General features: G+C 42.3%; 1 protein-coding gene and 1 long non-coding RNA gene across 5 annotated transcripts in view; one reads left to right on the forward strand and one right to left on the reverse strand.

Moving 5' to 3' along the window:
• The window catches only part of OSBPL10 (oxysterol binding protein like 10), a 332,750-nt gene that overhangs the window by 58,265 nt on the left and 255,327 nt on the right, over positions 1-19,158 (reverse strand). For all 4 annotated transcript variants that reach the window (XM_054246920.2, XM_002759684.7, XM_078354487.1 and 1 more), the window contains one exon: positions 15,376-15,530. In XM_054246920.2, coding sequence (XP_054102895.2) covers positions 15,376-15,530 — 155 coding nt within the window. The remainder of the gene's footprint in view (positions 1-15,375; positions 15,531-19,158) is intronic.
• LOC144579952 (uncharacterized) lies at positions 2,001-3,927 on the forward strand. Its single transcript, XR_013528712.1, has 2 exons — positions 2,001-2,846; positions 2,978-3,927. It is a non-coding gene; the product is annotated as an uncharacterized LOC144579952 (long non-coding RNA).

Below are 19,158 nucleotides of genomic sequence, written 5' to 3' on the forward strand. Positions count from 1 at the left end.
TCTGTCATTAAGTGTTTCATTTTTAAGGGAATATTGTTTTTTTTCAACAAGTATCCTTCATAAAACTGCCTTAAAAACCAGTTAACAGCAGACCTTCTGGATAGGGACAGAAGGTCCAAATCAGAACCTCCATGGAATGCATCTCTACATATTTTGACATTTATTTTCCAGCAAGGGGCAAGACCAGCAAGAAAGTGAGGATGGTAAAACCACCTCTCCACATGGTGCAGTTCTCTTATTAAGAGGACTGCTAGAGTCTTGCTAGATGATGTTTCCAGGAAGGATAAATGAACGAACAAATGAATGAATGAACGAATGAATGAATGAGTGTGTGTGTGTGTGTGTGTGTGTGTGTGTGTGTGAGTGTACATTCCCATAGCTACTGTTCATCGGTACAAAACAGCCCACATGTAGAACCACCTGCTGGCTCATTCCAGTGGGTTTCCTGGACAGCAACACATAAAATCATGGAGGTGAATTTTAAACTAATGTGAATTTATGAAAGGATGTCAGGGGAATCTGATTCTCAAAACAATTCAAGCTAAGGGATCTTCATGAGAAAAAATTTTACAGTGGGCACAATAATCACAATTGTTGTTTATGCTTTACCTCCAAAAATGCACCCAAATGGTGGGAAAATACCTGCACACATTATTAAAAATTCACTGGCTTGGTATATTAAAGGAATTCTTAGAAAAGATTAATTAGGAAGTCCAATAACCCAATCGAAAAATATGCAAAGGCTATGAAGACAAAAGAAATACAAATGGCTAATAAATATGTGAAAATATGCTTAACTTGATTCCTAATTATAAAAAAAGGAAATTAAACACAAGATACCACTTACCTCAAAAATAAACTGGAAATAAAATAAGAGCTTGACATTCATTCCTTAATGGTGACAGACAGGATTATAGCAACCCTCACACATTGCTGAGAAAGTATACATTTGGCTTAATCTTGGAGGGCAGTGTGGTAACACTAAGCAAACTTCAAATTCCCACGTTTGTTAACTGAATTTCATTTAAATTCCACTGCTAGAAATATACTCTCTGTATAAGATATATTTGTGTAAGCATACAAAATATGTGTAGAGGACAATTTTTAATAGTGAAAAACTGGACAACCTAAATGTCTCTCCTAGGGTCTAGTTAAATAAATCACTAAACAAAGAATAGTTCATAACTCCATTGATTATTACATATTTACAGAATGGAATGGTTTTGTAGCTGTTCAGAAGAATGCAAACAATCTCTACATACTGACATGGGAAGATACCTAAGATACATTGTCAAATTGACAATTAAAGAGCCACAGATTATTCATATTGTAATTTCACTGGGATAAAAAAGTAAAATATATATATATATATTTGCTGTAAAAACAAATTTCCCATAAGAGACATACAGCAGCTCCTTCTGAGGAGGTGGCATCAAAGGGAAGGGTCAAATAGGGGGTTTTAAATGACTTCTGACTTCCTATAGATTTCTATTGTATTTTAACACAATAATTCTGTTGTTCTACAATAACTTTAAAAAATCTTCCTCCTCCTACTGCCAAAGTATGAATTGTGGAATCTGCAAAAAATGAGACACCATGGTTTCATGTCCGGCTTAATTCTGAGGCTCTTTCGAGGTACAGGGAGGAAGGGAGGGGTGATGGCAGCAACAGCCCGGGAAAAGCAAGTTTGAAAAGGCTTCACTGCATAAAGCATGAATCCAGCTGAGCTGACTGCTTTCCTGGAGCAGTCAGGAAATGGAGCAGTGGAGCAACTTGCTTAATTTCTACCAGCCAGAGGTTAAGCCTAGTTTTGTCTCCACGGTATATCTAATTCTGTGAATGCCAGATAAATATATATATATATATATTTTTTTAATGCCTATTCAGTCCTGATTTCTGTAAATATTAACAAACCAAGAAGAAAGCATCTGGCAGAAAACAAGCAAGCTCTAGCATAAAGAAAGAAATAAACCAAGAGCAAAACGACCACATCCCTTAATTCCAGAATGAGGAGGCACCAGTAATGCCCCAGCAAATATATATATTTATTTATTTTACTTTTTTATACCAGTGGAATTATAATATGAATAATCTGTGGCTCTTTAATTTTCAATTTGATAATGTATCTTAGGTATCTTCCCATGTCCCTGCTGCTGTAGGTGTGTAAATGGCCCAAAGGTGACTGGGCGTGGTGGCTCATGCCTGTGATCTTAGCACTTTGGGAGGCCAAGGTGGGAGGATTATCTGAGCTCAGGAGTTCAAGACCAGCCTGGACAACATGGCAAAACCCATCTCTACCAAAAATACAAAAAATTAGCCGGGCATGTTGGTGGGTTCCTGTAATCTAGCTATAGGGGAGGCTGAGGCATGAGAATCGCTTGAACCTGGAGCCAAGATCACACCACTGCACTCCAGCCTGTGCAACAGAGCAAGACTCTGTCTCAATTAAAAATAAAACCAAAGACGTCAGAGTCCTCATACGATAGGTTACGGCAATGGGAAATTAAGGTTGCAAATGGAACTGAGTTTGCTAATCGGCTGATCTTAAAACAGGGCGATTTTCCTAGATTACCTGCATGAGCTCCAAGTCATCACAAGGGGCCTTACAAGTGGAAGAGGGAGGCGGAAGAGGGAAGTCAGGGGGAGATGGGACTACAGAAGCAGGGTCAATGAGGCACAGTGCTGTTGTCTCTGAAGATGGAGCCAAGGAATGCAGGCAGCCTCCAGAAGCTAGGAATGCCAAGGAAACAGATCCTACCCTAGAGCACCCAGAAAGCAACACAGCCCTGCTAACACCTTGAGTGTAGTCCACTGAGACCCGTGTTGGACTTCCGACCAACGGAACTGTAAGAGAATCCATTTGTTGGGGGGAGGGGGTGTCAAAAAAAAAAAAAGAATACATTTGTGGTAATTTGTTACAGCCGCAATAGGAAGCTAATATGACCTACTTATATTTCCTTTATTTCTGTATACACAGACTTCCTCTGGTGCACAAACCTGGGGTGTGCTGTGAAAATCAGCTACTTGGGCTTCCCACCTCTGGACGCTCACTGACCGGGGACCATACCAGGTGATTTTAGGACTTCCTCTGAGAAAACCCAGGCAAAACACTGGCAACCGAATAACCCTGATGATTATTAAAATAGCTCTATGTGGAGAAGCCATATTTGAAAAAGTTACTAGTGGAAGTCCTTTGTAAATCATGCTCTGTTGATGTCATTATTTATACCCAGATGGAAGACAAAAGAAAAATGAATCTCACTGAGCCCAGAATAGCCTGACAACACATGTTCTTAAGTGTTTACCAACACATTTTATATCTACAAATAAAGATAAGCTAGGTCGGCCAAAGAACAATTCTAATGAGGACTTACCGCTGAGTGCCAGGCATTGGGCTGGACACTGGAGATACAGGACCTCATATAATGTTAACATTTCCATCAGGAAACACTATTACAACCATCAATAGTTCACATGCTTACATTCTTACAGGGAATAACTGAAAGAGCTTGGGTTCAGTGTGCTTTGTCAGACTCCACAGCTGGGGCTCCAGAGAGGCGTCATGCCAGTCCCATTCCCCATCATGAAACAGCTTACAGAGACCAAAATGCTGAAGAGAAAAAGGCTTACTGACTTCATCCTCACCAACCCTAAAATGCAATAATTTAACTGCAAACCCCCAAAATACTCCTGGGACTTGGAAAATTTTAATGCATCTTAATAGCCAAATTATCAAAAACAGAATCTGTTTTAATTATGATTTTGTATCTTATGTCCAACCAACTGATTGCTTCTTCAAGGAACCTGTATTCTCAGATAATATCAACAAAAAGCTGGCTTTTGTGAGGTGGGGACTCTAGTTTATAAAGGCTTCTCATCAGCCCTAGTCAGTGACCATCATGAACACTGCTCTTCATGTCTGCAGGGCACCGGAGTCCCCACTCATCTGTGAGACCCACTGGTCCAGCAGAGCAATATCTAAAATGGGCAAGGATTTTCCCATTGTGGGAATTTCTACATAATATTTCATTCTAAATAAAGGTTTTAGCACTACAAATTCATCACAATTTTATTTTATTTATTTTTTGAGACAGAGTCTCGCTCTGTCGCCAGGCGCCAGACTGGAGTGCAGTGGTGCAATCTCCGCTCCCTGCAACCTCCGCCTCCTGGGTTCAAGCAATTCTCCTGCCCCAGCCTCCCAAGTAGCTGGGTCTACAGGTGCGTGCCACGATGCCCAGCTAATTTTTGAATTTTAGTAGAAACGGGGTTTCACCATGTTGGCCAGGATGGTCTCAATCTCTTAACCTCGTGATCCACCCGCCTCGGCCTCTCAAAGTGCTGGGATTACAGGCGTGAGCCACCGCGCATGGACGGAACTTGTAAAGGGCAGGTAAACCTAAGTGTAAGTCCCTCTTGCTTCTATTTCTTTTCTCAATACATGAAATCATTATCAATCTACTATAAGAAAAGTTCACATCCTTCAAAGGAGTAGTTTTCTCCTTGAATTACATCATATCTATATATGTATGAATATATATATTTAAAGTCAGAACTGCAAGCTGACTCTGCATTTTAGTACATAAGCTAGTAAAAAGAAGATATCTGGAATCTGAAACATTTTCCAAAAAATAATGTCATTCATGGGGTTTCCAGGGTAAACTACAAAGCTATATTAAACTCATAATACAAGTCAGATACATTGGCTGTAAATAAAGATCTGATCCTCGTACAATGTTAATTTTTAAATAAACAAGTTATACACATTTTTTTTTTTTTAAGAAAAGCAATTCTAATGAGATGATCAAGAAAAATGTGAACGGAGATTTGGAGCAATCTAAAGAGCACCCCATGGTTTGAAGGATTGACACACTGTTCTCAACTACATTTAAGTTCATTTTCTAAAAAGTTATGGTTTCCTTCTCCTTTGCAAGGCTGGACATCAACCACTCTTCTTATACTTTTTAGTAATGTGGTCATTTAATGGGACCACTAGAGTCAACAGAGAGAACCTTATGTGACATGAGGACAGTCCAGCACATGCTTAGCTGGCTTTGGATGGTGAATGACAGAGAAACGGGCAGAGATTGGGAGAGACAGGAACGCACTGTCATCCAAGAGAGACAAAAGATAGTGGTAACAGGGCACCGCGTGACAGCGGGCTGCACTGGGCACCTCATGGAGTCCACTGCCCTGGCCCGGGCTGCTCCAGTATCTTCAGGGGTGAGGAAGGCTATGGTCCTGGTATGCCTGAGGACAGATGGCCAGCCAAACACCTGCTGGTACAGTACTGTCAAGTATTACAAAATGGCGATTTGAGCCCTACATCTGTAAGATCTGAAAAACACTGCCAGAACTTACAGGCAATTCTATGGCTCACTCACTTGCTCTGTTACACACACACACACACACACACACACACACACACACGGTCTTTGTTTCTCTACTGTCTCCCTAGTTGCTCACATGCATCATCATTACCAAAAAAAGTTTTAAATTTACAATTATTATTTAGCACACAGTAAGCCCCTGTAAACCGGAGCCATAAGCCATCTACAAAACTCAATTCGAATTACAAAAGGGATACAAGAACTCATCGATTCACTCAGCCAAAGCCCAAAGTAGATGTAAGAAATATTTTACTCTTTTCTTCCATAACATTCTTTCCCCAAGATCATAAATCTCTGCACGTTGACTTTCTATCTTCAGAAAGTGAGCGTCATCAGGATCAGAAAATAAATCACTTTCAGAATAGTCATTCATCTTGGGCAAATAAAAATATAAGCCAGGCAGATGGTGAAAAGCTCATTTATACTGGTATAATTTCATAGAACTAGGCTAGTGAGGAGGAAGCAGAGGGAGCTATGAGCTATAGAGCCAGTTTAGAGGGTGAAGCTCAATATCCCCAACAACAAAATGCTAAAATTGTTCATACATCGCTACAGTCTCTTCAACTCTTCACCTTTGGTTCAGATCTGACTTTTTCCCTTTGTGGCAAGAGAAATGAATGGAAAAGAGAAAAGGGGAAGGAGGAGAGAAAATTCTGACTAAACACTGCAGTACCTAAAGCCCTTTTCATTCACCAGTTTGAAAGCGCCCAATCCTTTGAGTACTGCTGCAGGACAGGAGAGATTATACCACTTGGTGCTGAGTGTTTTCATATGTCTCCAGCTCACAGTTGGCAAATCCAAGGTGGCTATCTCCCCAGCATTCTGGTGGGTGTTGATGTCACAAAGCCTCACCAGCCAGGCAGGGAGGTGAGAGAAGGAAGGCAACACAGTGAACTCCTAAGGCCATTCCCAAGGACTCTCTCAGTCCAGTGTCGAACCCCATTAAAAGCCCCAGCACATATCCTACTGGCCACAGCAAAGGCATGATTTAGGACCTTCCACTATACTCCTCTCCTCTCTCATAAAAGCAACATCCGGCCAGGCGCGGTGGCTCACGCCTGTAATCCCAGCACTTTGCGAGGCCAAGGCAGGTAGATCACAAAGTCAGGAGTTTGAGACCAGCCTGGCCAAAATGGCAAAACCCCGTCTCTACTAAAAATAGAAAAATTAGCTGAATGCGGTGGCACATGCCTGTAATCTCAGCTACTTGGGAGGCTGAGGCAGGAGAATCATTTGAACCTGGGAGGTGGAGGCTGCAGTGAGCCAAGATTGCACCACTGCACTTCAGCCTGGGCAACAGAGCAAGACTCCATATTAAAAAAAATAAATAAATAAAAACTTAAAAAAATAAAAGCAACACCCAGCCAAGAAGCAAAACCTTATTGTCACCCACAAAAAGGAAGAGATGAAGAGAAAAGCAATGGAGGAAATAAAACATTCTTGAAAAACGAGCATAAACTGAAATTAATCCCCAAAAATACACAGAAAAATATACTATCATGCCTTGCACTCAGAGAGCTCATGCAAGCTGTCAGAAACCAAGTCCAACAAGTTTTTTTAAAATGTGTGCAGGGCTTAGGTTTGTGTGTGATGATTACATTGTGACTTGCTAAGAACCAGAAGAAAGAGAGCAGAAAGATGCTATTTTGCAGGGCAGACAGCAGCTCTTAACCATAGGAGGCAGTAGAGAACCACAGAAGCACATCTTCGAATTCCATGTCATCTCACACATGGTCATCTCTACTGCTGCAGGCCACAGGTAGACCCACAGCCACACAGCACCAGGACCTACACAGTTTTAGGGTACTAACTCTGGACACATCACTTGGCTAAGAGACAGGTGGCTCGCACCTGTTCTAATCTTGCTTCTAATCTCCAGTTATATAGAATAATTATAACATTATGAAACACATACAGAGCTAATAAACTGGGTTATGAAAATCTGCTAAACTGAGGAAAGGCTCCATTCAATGCCCACTGCGTAACAGGTGCTTAATTAATATCTGCTGAGTGAATAAAATTATTGCAGAGATGAATAATCACTGTCTTACTATACTGGAACACAGAACAAATTAATGAGAAAGCAGTATATTTTTAAGCGTAAGAACAGTCTGGGCCGGGAACGGTGGCTCACACTTGTAATCCCAGCACTTTGGGAGGCTGAGGCAGGCGGATCACGAGGTCAGGAGTTCAACCAATATGGTGAGACTCTGTCTCTACTAAAAATACAAAAATTAGCCTGGCATGGTGGCACATGCCTGTAGTCTCAGCTACTCAGGAGGATGAGGCAGAAGAATTGCTTGAACCCAGGAGGCGGAGGCTGCAGTGAGCCGAGATCGCACCACTGCACTCCAGTCTGGGCGACAAAGCGAGACTCCATCTCAAAAAAAAAATAAAAAGAACAGTCTGACTCTTTCTGATTTTTAGTGAGTCCTGAGGGTCTGATGGCTAGGAGGCATATCTTCTACATTTGCCTGAAGGATGAATTACTTTCCCTCCGGACCAGCCAGAAGAGATTAAAAAAACACCTGGGTGATCAAATCATTGCTCATTCCTTTAGTGTCAGGATCTAAATGGAATGTCTTTGGCAGCTCTTCTAAAAGGTTATCATCAGAATTCTATCCCATGTGCAGGGATCCTCTCATACACAAAAATAATTCCACATATAACTACAACCATTTAGCACCTATTAGATACCTGAACAGGGCCACGGGTGAGGAATAGACCAATTAATAGAAGGATCTTCTGCCTGGAGAGCTCCAGGACACTGGCCATTGTTCAATCTTTCAGCATAGCAGCCTATGTAAGTCATATGCCACTCAACAGGTTAAACTTACTTCTGCTGGAACTCCCGGAAGCCATAGGGAAGAACACAGAACAGAAGTGAGAACAAGAGGGAAAGCACGCCTGTAGTCACGGACACTACCAACAAACCTCGTCGTTCACATTCATTCATTCAACACTTAGAGTATTCAACACTTAGAGTATCTACTATGTGCATTGCATTTTCCTAAATACTCTGGAGTTTCCAGAGAAGAATCACACACAGTGTCTTCCCTCAAAGAATTAGGTCTATGAGATGAAACAGCCAGGTTAGAAAAGTCTTATAGGGCTGAAGATGGCTACTGCATGAAGAAAGCCTACTTGGGGTAGATCAAGGGTATAGCAGACACAATCTATTACTACACAAAAGCCAATACCCTCTTTTCCCTTGCTGACAAAAACCCAATTCTGGTCTCTCTAGGATCTGCGATCCCTTTGATCTCAGGTAAGGTACACTCCACAGCTGGGGAGGGTAACTCGTGAAAATCCAGTGACTCACCACCAGATATGGATCTTGGAGTAGGTGTGTGATCTAGCTCTGGCTATGAGATAATAAGGGGAGTGTACTAAGGGGCTTCTCTTCCCAAATAAAAAGTGTCTTTTTTTTTTTCTTTTTTGAGATGGAATCTTGCTCTGTTGCCAGGCTGCAGTGCAGTAGAGTGGCACGATCTCGGCTCACCACAACCTCCTCCCGGGTTCAAGCCATTCTCCTGTCTCAGCCTCCTGAGTAGCTGGGATTACAGGCACCCGCTGTCACACCCAACTAATTTTTGTGTTTTTAGTAGAGACAGGATTTCACCATGTTGGCCAGGATGGTCTCCATCTCCTGACCTTGTGATCTGCCCACCTCAGCCTCCCAAAGTGCTGGGATTATGGTGTGAGCCACCACGCCCAGCCTCGAAAAGTGTCTTCAGAAGAGCTCCCACCCTTCCTTCTAAAGGATATGTCATGAGGATGCAATACTTGGGACTACAGCTATGATGCCACCACCATGGAATAACAAGCACAAGGATAAACAGGAGGAGGAATGGAAGAAACTTGTATCTTTGAGGCCATCGTGAGTTGGTGCACCAGACCTGGAACCACCTACTCCCAGAATTCTTTTGTGTGAAAATTTATTACTATTATTTTTTTTTCTGAGATAGGATCTCACTCTGTCACCCAGGTTTGAATGCAGGAATGTGATCACAGCTCACTGCAGCCTCCCAGGCTCAAGGAATCCTCCCACTTTAGCCTCCCAAGTAGCTGGGACCGTAGGCACGTACCCTCATTGCCTGGCTAATTTTTATATTTTTTTGTAGAGACAGGGTCTGCATTGTCCAGGTTGGTCTTGAAATCCTGGCCTCAAGTGACCTTCCCGCTTTGACCTCCTAAAATGCTGGGACCACAGGCATGAGCCACCACGCCCAGGCTTAAATTTATTACTGTTTGAGCTATTAATTGTAGGGTTTGCTGTTATCTGCATCTTAAAGAATCCTACCCAATACAGGAGCTGGTATAGTATGAAGGAAAGAGCACTAGCTTGAGAGAAACAAAGTCCAGTGTCAATTTTGTGTCAAACTAAGTTGTGTGACACGTGGCAAGTTAAACAACCACTCCAGTTTGGGGAGCGGCCATTTGACTTTAAAGCCTATTCCAAGATTTAGTGAATCAATCATGAGTCAAAAAGAAAAAAATGACTATTCTACAGATTTTCTTGGAAGGAGATGTAGTCTGTTCGATGATGAGAGATGAGGAGTGGAGTGGGGAAGGATAATCCTATCACCCACGAAATTTACTTGTAACAAACTTTAAACTTGATCAATGATATTTCCTCTGCTGCAACCATTTGGAATTAAACTCTGTGATATTATCACAGGATTCAGTAAAGTGACTTTCAATCATTATAAGCCACTGATAGCTGCCTCAGTCCTGAAACTGTTGACCACAAATAAATATGTGCCACGTTTCAAAAAAAATCTATAGGATTGAAACTTTAAAAGAATTATTTAAAGAATCAAACAACATGTTAACCTTGCTCATCTCTAAAAATTACCACCATCCCACACCCGATAGATCCTCAACCAACATCTTCCTATACATTTATGTATCATGGGGATGAAAAGTTAAAAAATGATAAAAATGTGTTGAGGGGTTTGTACTGGCCAGGCTTCAGGCTGAACATCAGAGGATTTCAAGTTGACAGCTTTATGTGTTGTTAAGTAGTTCAAAAGTTCAGTGCTAAAATGCTGATTCAACCAGGACACTGAAAATTCTTGATGTGGAAGTCAGCTAAATCTTTTATATCAGTCTCCTTCTTTTGTTCTTAAAACAGTTTTTCTCCCTTTGGGAAGGGAAGATTAGGACAGGCTTACTTGAAAATTCAATTACACAATTTTTTAACCAAGGTCCACTTAGCTAACTCATATGCTGATATAGCACCAAGTACATAAAGATACTATCAGTTTTTCTATACTTCCTAGATTTGTGGGGTATAGGGCATGTGGTCTCTTGATAGCATTGTAATCCAGACAACTAACGAGGCAAAGCTGCTAACTGGGACAGTAAACACGGGTTGATAGAAGTTGATAGTTTGCTCTTGAGGAACAGGCTTAGAAACCCTCTGTTTACAGCCTCTAGGGGCAGAGCTGATAGTCCTGATTGTCGTAAGGCCAGGGACAGGTATCTGGGCACCAGATATTTACCTCAAATAATTAACACAACATTATTTTTCATTGTTCCCCCTTTCCCCCTTACCCATAAAAAAATGTAAGCAAGTTTTTAAAGTTTACCAAATGCTCTTCATCTAGTGAATGGATAAACTGCAGGTCCCACAGATACTATTCAACGCAAAAGGAATGCGTTAGTATAATTCACATAACATGGATGAATCTCAAATGCATTATGCTGTGTGAAAGAAGCCCTACTCAAAAGGCTGTATCCTGCATTTATATGACATTCCGGGAAAGACAAAACTACAGGGACAAATAATAGATCAGTGGTTGCCAAGGGCTGGGGGGCAGATTTGACTATAAAGGGACATGAGAGAATTCAGGGGCAACAGAAGTGTTCTATACAGGTTGTGTATCCCTCACCTGAAATGCCGGGAAGTAGAAATGTTTTGGATTTTGAATTTTTTGGGATGCTGGAATTTTTCAATATACCACTTGAGCATTCCAAATCCAAAAATCTGAAATCCAAAATACTCCAAGGAGCATTTCCTGTGAGTGTCATGTCGGCCTTAAAAAAGTTTCAGATTTGAGGGCATTTTAGATTTTAAATGTAAGATTAGGGATACTACTTTGATTTGTTAAAACTAAGAACCTTGCATTTTAAAATGGTGAATTATGTTGTTTGTGAATTATGCCTCAGTAAGCCTGAGTTTTAAGAAAACAGTTAAGGTTTTGTCGCTCAGATATGTCCTCTGGAAGGTGGGTGTGCATGGTCACGTGTGAGCTCTGTCATTCAGGATGGGTCTCCTCATCGCCCTGAGCTCTCCTGTGCTCAGAGCCCAACCAGTCACAGGAGTGCAGAAAACAGAAACCACTCCATGTGCTGCAGTCAGAACGGAATTTGATATGGGAGTTAAGTGTCTGTAAAACTATTAAGACTGGAGGAGCAGACATCAGGAACCCCTTGGACTTTTTTTTTTCTTTAGACAGAGTTTCACTCTTGTTGCCTAGGCTGGGGTACAATGGCACGATCTCAGCTCACTGCAACTTCCACCTCCTGGGTTCAAGTGATTCTCTGGCTGCAGCCTCCCAAGTACCTGGGATTATAGGCATGCGCCACCACACCTGGCTAATTTTGTATTTTTAGTAGATATGAGGTTTCACCACGTTGGTCAGGCTGGTCTCGAACTCCCGACCTCAGGTGATCCACCTGCCCTGGCCTCACAAAGTGCTGGGATTACAGGCGGGAGCCACTGCACCCAGCCTAGACTTTTAAATTCAAGGTCACAACATTGTAGGTGGCTGTGATTCAGAGGTCAAGAAGCTGCTGCTGCTGCTGTTACAACAGATTCCCGCACCCAGGGAGGTGAGACTAAAGCCTGGAACGATGAGTGTGGCCACCACAGCAGCCTCTAAACACTCCGACCTCCATGCCACTGCCTGCCAGCAGCACAAGCAGGAGAAACTTGCTCTTCCAAATCTCAACAAATGCATCTCATTGTTGCGTGTTCAGAAATCAGACTGTAAGAAAGTCTGGGACATGCAGCTGTTAGGTTTCCAATCTCTCCAACCAAGGAAGTGGAAAGAAAGTCAAGAGGGCTCGGTCCACAGTATCTACTCCAATCCCCGTCCTTCCTGTCCTAAAGCAAGGCATGCGTGATGAAGCTGCACGCTGGAAACCTTTTTCAACCTAGACTACATTTCAGACGGTGCTAGAGAGCTGAAGAACTGTTCTACTAATAAGTAAAACCGACATCCTAACTCATTTCATTATGGAAGAATATTTCATTTTCACATTTAGTTAGTTCTTGCCCCAGCAGAATAAGATTTCAAGCTACATTTTATAACAGAGCCCACCACAGCGCTCTTCTAACTCATGTATTAAATACTTACTGCTCTTTGAGCTTTCATTCTGCTGGGAATTAAACAGACTAAGCTTCAAAATGCATTCTGGTTTCAGATGGAGGTTATTTCATGGGAAGCCAGAACCAGCAGAGGGAGGTACCTTTGGTATCCTGCTTATCCCCCCAAAGACCTAATATATTCTAAACACTAAACCAGAAGACAATGGTTAATTTAACTAAAAACAAGTTTCGGATATGAGGGCATTTCAGATTTTGAATGTGGGGATTAGGGATACTACAAATAGTGTCCCTAATAAGGACCATAATAACCACAATTCTGAAAGTTCCCTTCCCAAGGATTACTCACGTAACTAACTGTATTCTCTAGATCAAAAGGATTAAGGAACTGCTCCCAAGGCATTCTTAGCCTTTAGGAATTTCACTTCATTGTATATAGAGTAATTCCTCCACATTGTACAGAAAGGAGGCAATAGCAACACTTTCTTTTTCTGAAGAAAAACTATTGTGCGGATGTCACTAGTTTCTTTAATTATTAAGACAAAAAATGTGACAAAGCACAATGGCCTAAGAACAAAAATAGTGTCCAAGCTGTACTAGCTGTTTGGGTTTTGAAAATCATCTGCCAGAGAACTCACTGGAAAAAATGAGGGAAGGCTTTGCAAAAGAATTCTAATTTGCCCTTCTCTGAAAACTACCAAAACACCATCCTACCCCATAAAGTTCACACTGCTACAAGGGATCAAACAAAATCTTATCTTGCTCTAATTTTAATTCCAAACAATTAAGGGCAAAATGACAACTAGAAATTAATGACTGTCCCTAACTTAATGAAAAAAGCTCTGGCCAGTTCTTCTTCTTCAGAATGTATTTTCTTTAAGTTGAACTTGGGAGTTATTTATTTATTTTTGAGATAGAGTCTAACTCTGTCATCCAGGCTGGAGTGCAATGGCACAATCTTGGCTCACAGCAACCTCCTTCTCCTGGGTTCAAGTGATTTTCCTGCCTCAGCCTCCTGAGTAGCTGGGATTACAGGTATGTCCCACCATGCCCAGCTAATTTTTGTATCTTTAGTAGAGACAGGTTTCACCATGTTGGCTAGGTTGGTCTCAAACTCTTGACCTCATGATCCGCCTGCTTCGGCCTCCAAAAGTACTGAGATAACAGGTGTGAGCCACCGCACTCAGCTAGGAATTAGTTATTTCTTACAGACAATCATATACTATATTTTTGCCAATGCTACTGACTGGTGAGGCAAAGTGGGCAACAGTTCTGTGTAAAAACAACAGAGCTGGCCTCAAACCTTGGGGTCAGAGGGAGCACCTATCAAAAAAACGCAGAAGAAACACTAAGAGGATTTACAGAGTCAGAAATGGCACGAGCCCTAATAAGTAAGTTAATTACGTGATCGCTCCAGTTAGGTTTTGCCCAAGAATGCTCCTAGAAGGAAGGAACCAAAAAATGATTACTAAAGATCTAATAACCCACGTCTCTACCATTTACACAGTCGCCCACTTACCTTCTAATTCACTTACACGTCAGCTGCAAGTGTTTCTTGACCCTGAAACTCTTTGTACCTACAGGGTAAATGGCTTTCCAAAATCCACAGACACTATTCACTTCAGACGCTTCTAACACCCCTTAAAAGTGCCAATGACATTATTTGTAGGCAGGCTAATCTGACTTTATAAGAGCTATGCTACTAAATCACTGTCAAAGGATATAATCCTATGCTGCTTGGAGAAAAATTTCCATTGATAACCAGGACCATTTCATCGAAGAAGCTGCCTTGGGGCTTTCAACCTTATCAAATAGATCTTGCGAGTGTTCTACAATTTTTAGGCTGAAACGATTTCAATTGAAATTAAGAACAACCTCTAACGCGTGGTGAAAGGAGGCCTCCGTCCGGTCAAGAGACTATATCAAGACTGTATCATGTGCATCAAAAGAAAAAGAAAAACAGAAATGGACTCAGGACACAAAATAAAATTGACAAGAGTAAATGCTGCATTTGACTACCCTCCAGCTGCCACTTAGAGGCAGAGTTTGGAGAGTCAAGCTGAGGGCAGATGACAGAGTCCATGAAGCCTGCTGGAGCCTGGCTGGTCATCAGGATCTGACGAGGCAGCACATATCCTCTGCACCCTGAACCCGGGCTGCAGCGCAGTGCTCCAAAGGAGTCTTGGACATGGCCCCACGGATCCCAGCCTGGTTCAGGAGCATGCAGGAGTCGAGCCTGTGAGGCAAGAGCTTGTATCACGAAGATAGCCATTATTCGTGATACACACAAAGAAGCCATTATTCAGGGGAGTGACATGATATATTGTAACTGCTCCCATCATGTCAATAGGCATCGTTTTAATGGATCTGTTAGAATTTCCCCCACTTGAAGTTAAAATGACTCCCATTTTAATGAAAATAGGAGATTCCTCATTCTTAGAATCACAATTCACCCGCAGCAGCTACCAGACACAAGAACAAGAGAGGTGCCAGGCATGCACATAGCTGATTGTGTCTCTCCAGGCACTTCTTCCCTTTTTTAATTTGTCCCCTCTTAAAAGAAAGAGATGAGCAAGTTACAAATATAATTACTCTATTTCTGAACAAGCGATAGCACAGGCCACGAAAGTACCAAGAGGAATGCACGCTTACCTCTGGCTCTGGCTGTGAGGTTTGTTCATCTTCAGTGGACTTTGGTAAAATTGCCCAGGTTATGTTGGCACTGGCTGATGGCAAAGAGCCAAGTGTCCCATTTTTCAGCTGCTCTGTGGAATGTGACTTGGGCCCGTGCCATCCCAGGATGTTTTCTGAAATAAAGACCTAGAATGATGCCAAGTATTTTCCAAATTAAACATTTATAGCTCATGAAATATTCGTACTCACTGTAGAAAGAGTTGAACTTGGGAGTTATTTATTGATTTTTGAGACAGAGTCTTGCTCTGTCATCCAGGCTGGAGTGAAAAGGGCATGATGTAAAACACGGTGGGCTTGTTATGAATGAAGTACCGAGAGCAGATTCTGATCGTCTGTTTACGAACTAGTTTCTGTATAATATCAAGCTCAGAATTATCACAGGCTGTTTCACTCCCCAACAGTGGACAAAAACAATTGCTATTTACCATAGTCAAATAAAGGCATTTCTCTTTTTTTTTTTTTAACTTTTAAGAATATTTCTAATACTTACAATAAAAAGTCAGACTCTGCTGGGCACAGTGGCTCACACCTGTAATCCCAGCATTTGGGAGGCTGAGGCAGGCAGATCACGAGGTCAGCAGATCAAGACCATCCAGGCCAACATGGTAGAACTCCAACTCTACTAAAATACAAAAATTTAGCTGGGCATGGTGGTGCACACCTGTAATTCCACTTAATTGGGAGGCTGAGGCTGGGGAATTGCTTGAATCCAGGAGGCAGAGGTTGCAGTGAGCCGAGATCACGCCACTGCACTCCAGCCTGGTGACAGAGCAAGACTTCATCTCAAAAAAAAAAAAAAAAAGGTCAGTCTATCAAAAATAGGCTGCTCAAAATGTGGTTTGAATTCCAAGTGTCACAATGGCCATGGCTCAGAAAAGATGCCTGCAGTGTGAGCACACGATGCCACCCCTGCCCTCAGATGTGGCTTGTGTGGCAGATGTCAGGAAGCCCCATCACCAAGGACGCAAGTACTCATTCCATTCTAACAAGAAACACTTTCACAAATACCAATCTGGCAAACTAAAAACCATGTTTTGAATCCTCCACCAACTCCTGGGGGACGGGGGAGACCTTAGTATTTTTTTCAAGGGTCATATATTATTGTAGAATATTTTATACACCTGCTAATAGAAACAGGAGTAACCAGAGGTGGATTTCTTTACCCCATAGCAATTCTACCATTAGAATAAATAGGTCTCAGTTGGGCACAGCGGCTCATACCGGTAATCCCAGCACTTTGGGAGGCTGAGGCAGGAGGATCGCTTGAGCCCGGGAGTTGGAGATCAACCCAAGCAAAAAGGCAAAACCCCATCTCTACAAAAAATATAAAAATTAGCCAGTAGTCTCAGCTGCTCAGGAAGCTGAGGTGGGAGGATCCATTGAGCCCAGGAGGTCAAGGCTGCAGTGGGCTGAAATCATGCCACTGCACTCCAGCCTGGGTGACAATGTGAAACCTGTCTCCAAAACAGGTAACAGAAAACAATAGCTAAGTCTCAAGCTCAGCTGACTGACACCCTGGAGATTCTGCTCTAAGTCTAAGAACAAGAATAAATGATAAAGAAAAATCAGCCTAGATAATGACTCATGAACTAAAATTCAACATTTCAGGGTCTCAGATGCCCCATCCATAAAGCAATACTACGTGTCAGCCTTTTCTTTAGAATTACTCAAAGCAAAGTCTACAGGTATTCCAAACTTCCCTGAGGTATTCCCAGGGGATCTGGTGGACAGAGGCAGATGAAGAGGCTGTGCTCATACGCATGTGTATTGCTGTGTGCAATATTATCCAACGCAAGTGTATTTTTATGCAAAAATCTTTCTTTTTTAATGTCAAGTGTTAGGTCACATAACTCTGCTGTTAAAAACCTCAAGTGGGCCAGATACAGTGGCTTACACCTGTAATTCCAGCACTTCGGGAGGGCAAGGCAGATGAGTCGCTTGAGCCCAGGAGTTTGAGACTGGCCTGGGCAACATGGCAAAAGCTTGTCTCTACAGAAAATACAAAAATTAGCTGGGCAGGATGACATGTACCTATAGCCCCAGCCATTCGAGAGGCTAAAGTGGTAGGACTGATTGAGCCCAGGAGGTCGAGGCTACAGTGAGCCATGATTGCACCACTGTCCTCCAGCCTGTGTGACAATGCGAGACCCTGCTTCAAAATAAATAAATTAACAAAGGCCCCAAGTGGCTTCTCATTGCAATTGGAACAACATCTAGGCTGCCTGGCGTTGCTCTATGGCCTGTCCAGCCTCATCTTGTTCTCTTCTCCCCATTGCTTAGTACACTTAAGTCACATCAGTATTTTTTCCATTTCTCAAATGAGCCAAGTTCAAGACAGTCTTAGAATGTTTGTGCATGCTGTTCCTTCTTCCCAGAGGGCTGTTCCTCTGGTCCTTCTATATCAGGGGAGGAGGTCTCTTGTGGAGATCCAGGAGTCAGCCAAAACATCGCTTGCTCAGAGAGGCCTTCTGGGACCTCCCTGGCCAAAACTACCCGAAAGGCACTCTCTGTCACACCACCATCTGCCATCTTCACCGGACTTAGCACTAACTGAATTCATTAGCTCAGTCATATACCTATCTACTGTCTTTCCTCCCTGGAATGTCGGCTACTTGAGGACAAGAACAATATGCCCTTGCTCACTGCTGTGTCCCCAGAACCTCGAACATGGTCTACCAAAGAGTGCACACTCAATATGAATGTGCGGAATAAATCAGAGACAGAAAACATTAAGAAGAGTGCATGACATAGCCTCCTAAAAATTAAAAAATTTTAAAATGGCCAAAAGAAAGAGAATAGACTGGTGGTTGCCAGGGGCTGGGGAGTGGATGGGAGGGAATGGGGTTGGTGCTTGAGCTCCAGTTTTGCAAGTTGAAAAGAGACTGGTTGTACAACAGTGTGAATGTAAGTAACACTATTGAGATGTACAGATAAAATGATCAAGATGGTGCATTGTACGTTACGTGTATATAACTCTAATTTTTTCCTAATGGCAAAAAGAGCATCCATATAGCAGCACTTCATGTCAGTTTTCAAAAGACAAAAACTCACAACACTAAAAGCAAAGGTTAAAGATGCACTAACACCAGAACATGAGAGAAATGTCCACAAATAATAAAGCAGATGGAGCGGGACTACGAAAACCAACCCTGGATTCAAGACACTAGAATCTGCTCTAAGAGACATGGGCAGATACCCCTTGCCTTTCCTACCGACCAATTCCTGCCTCAGAAAACCTCAAACTGGATTCAGATCTAAAATACAAAGCGCTTGTTCCATAAATATAGGAGTGCTATTTAAAAAAACTTACTACACAAGCAGTAAACATCCTGTGGAACAGTTAGGAAATCTTTTAAAAGATAAAGAAGTTTGGGCAACATAGTGAGACCCTGTATCTACAAAAAATTAACAAAATAGCCAGGCATGGTGGTACAAGCCTGTAGTCCCAGCTACTTGGAAAGCTGAGGTGGGAAGATCACACCAGCCCAGGAGTTTGAGGCTGCAGTAAGCCGTGATCGTCCTGCTGCACTCCAGCCTACACAACACACTAAGACCCTGTCTTTAAACAAACACTAGGGGAAAGAAAAGAGATCTGCTTGCCTAGGCAATCAGGACAATGTTCCCTCCATTCCTCCCATACCTCAACTCTGTCTCTCCCTTCCCTCTATCCCAACATTATCCAGATATGGCAATCCAGGGCACAACAGGGCAAGAAGTAGAATCTAAACTGGCAGAGGTACA

Source organism: Callithrix jacchus, chromosome 17, assembly GCF_049354715.1.
Source record: "Callithrix jacchus isolate 240 chromosome 17, calJac240_pri, whole genome shotgun sequence".
Lineage (NCBI taxonomy): Eukaryota > Metazoa > Chordata > Mammalia > Primates > Cebidae > Callithrix > Callithrix jacchus.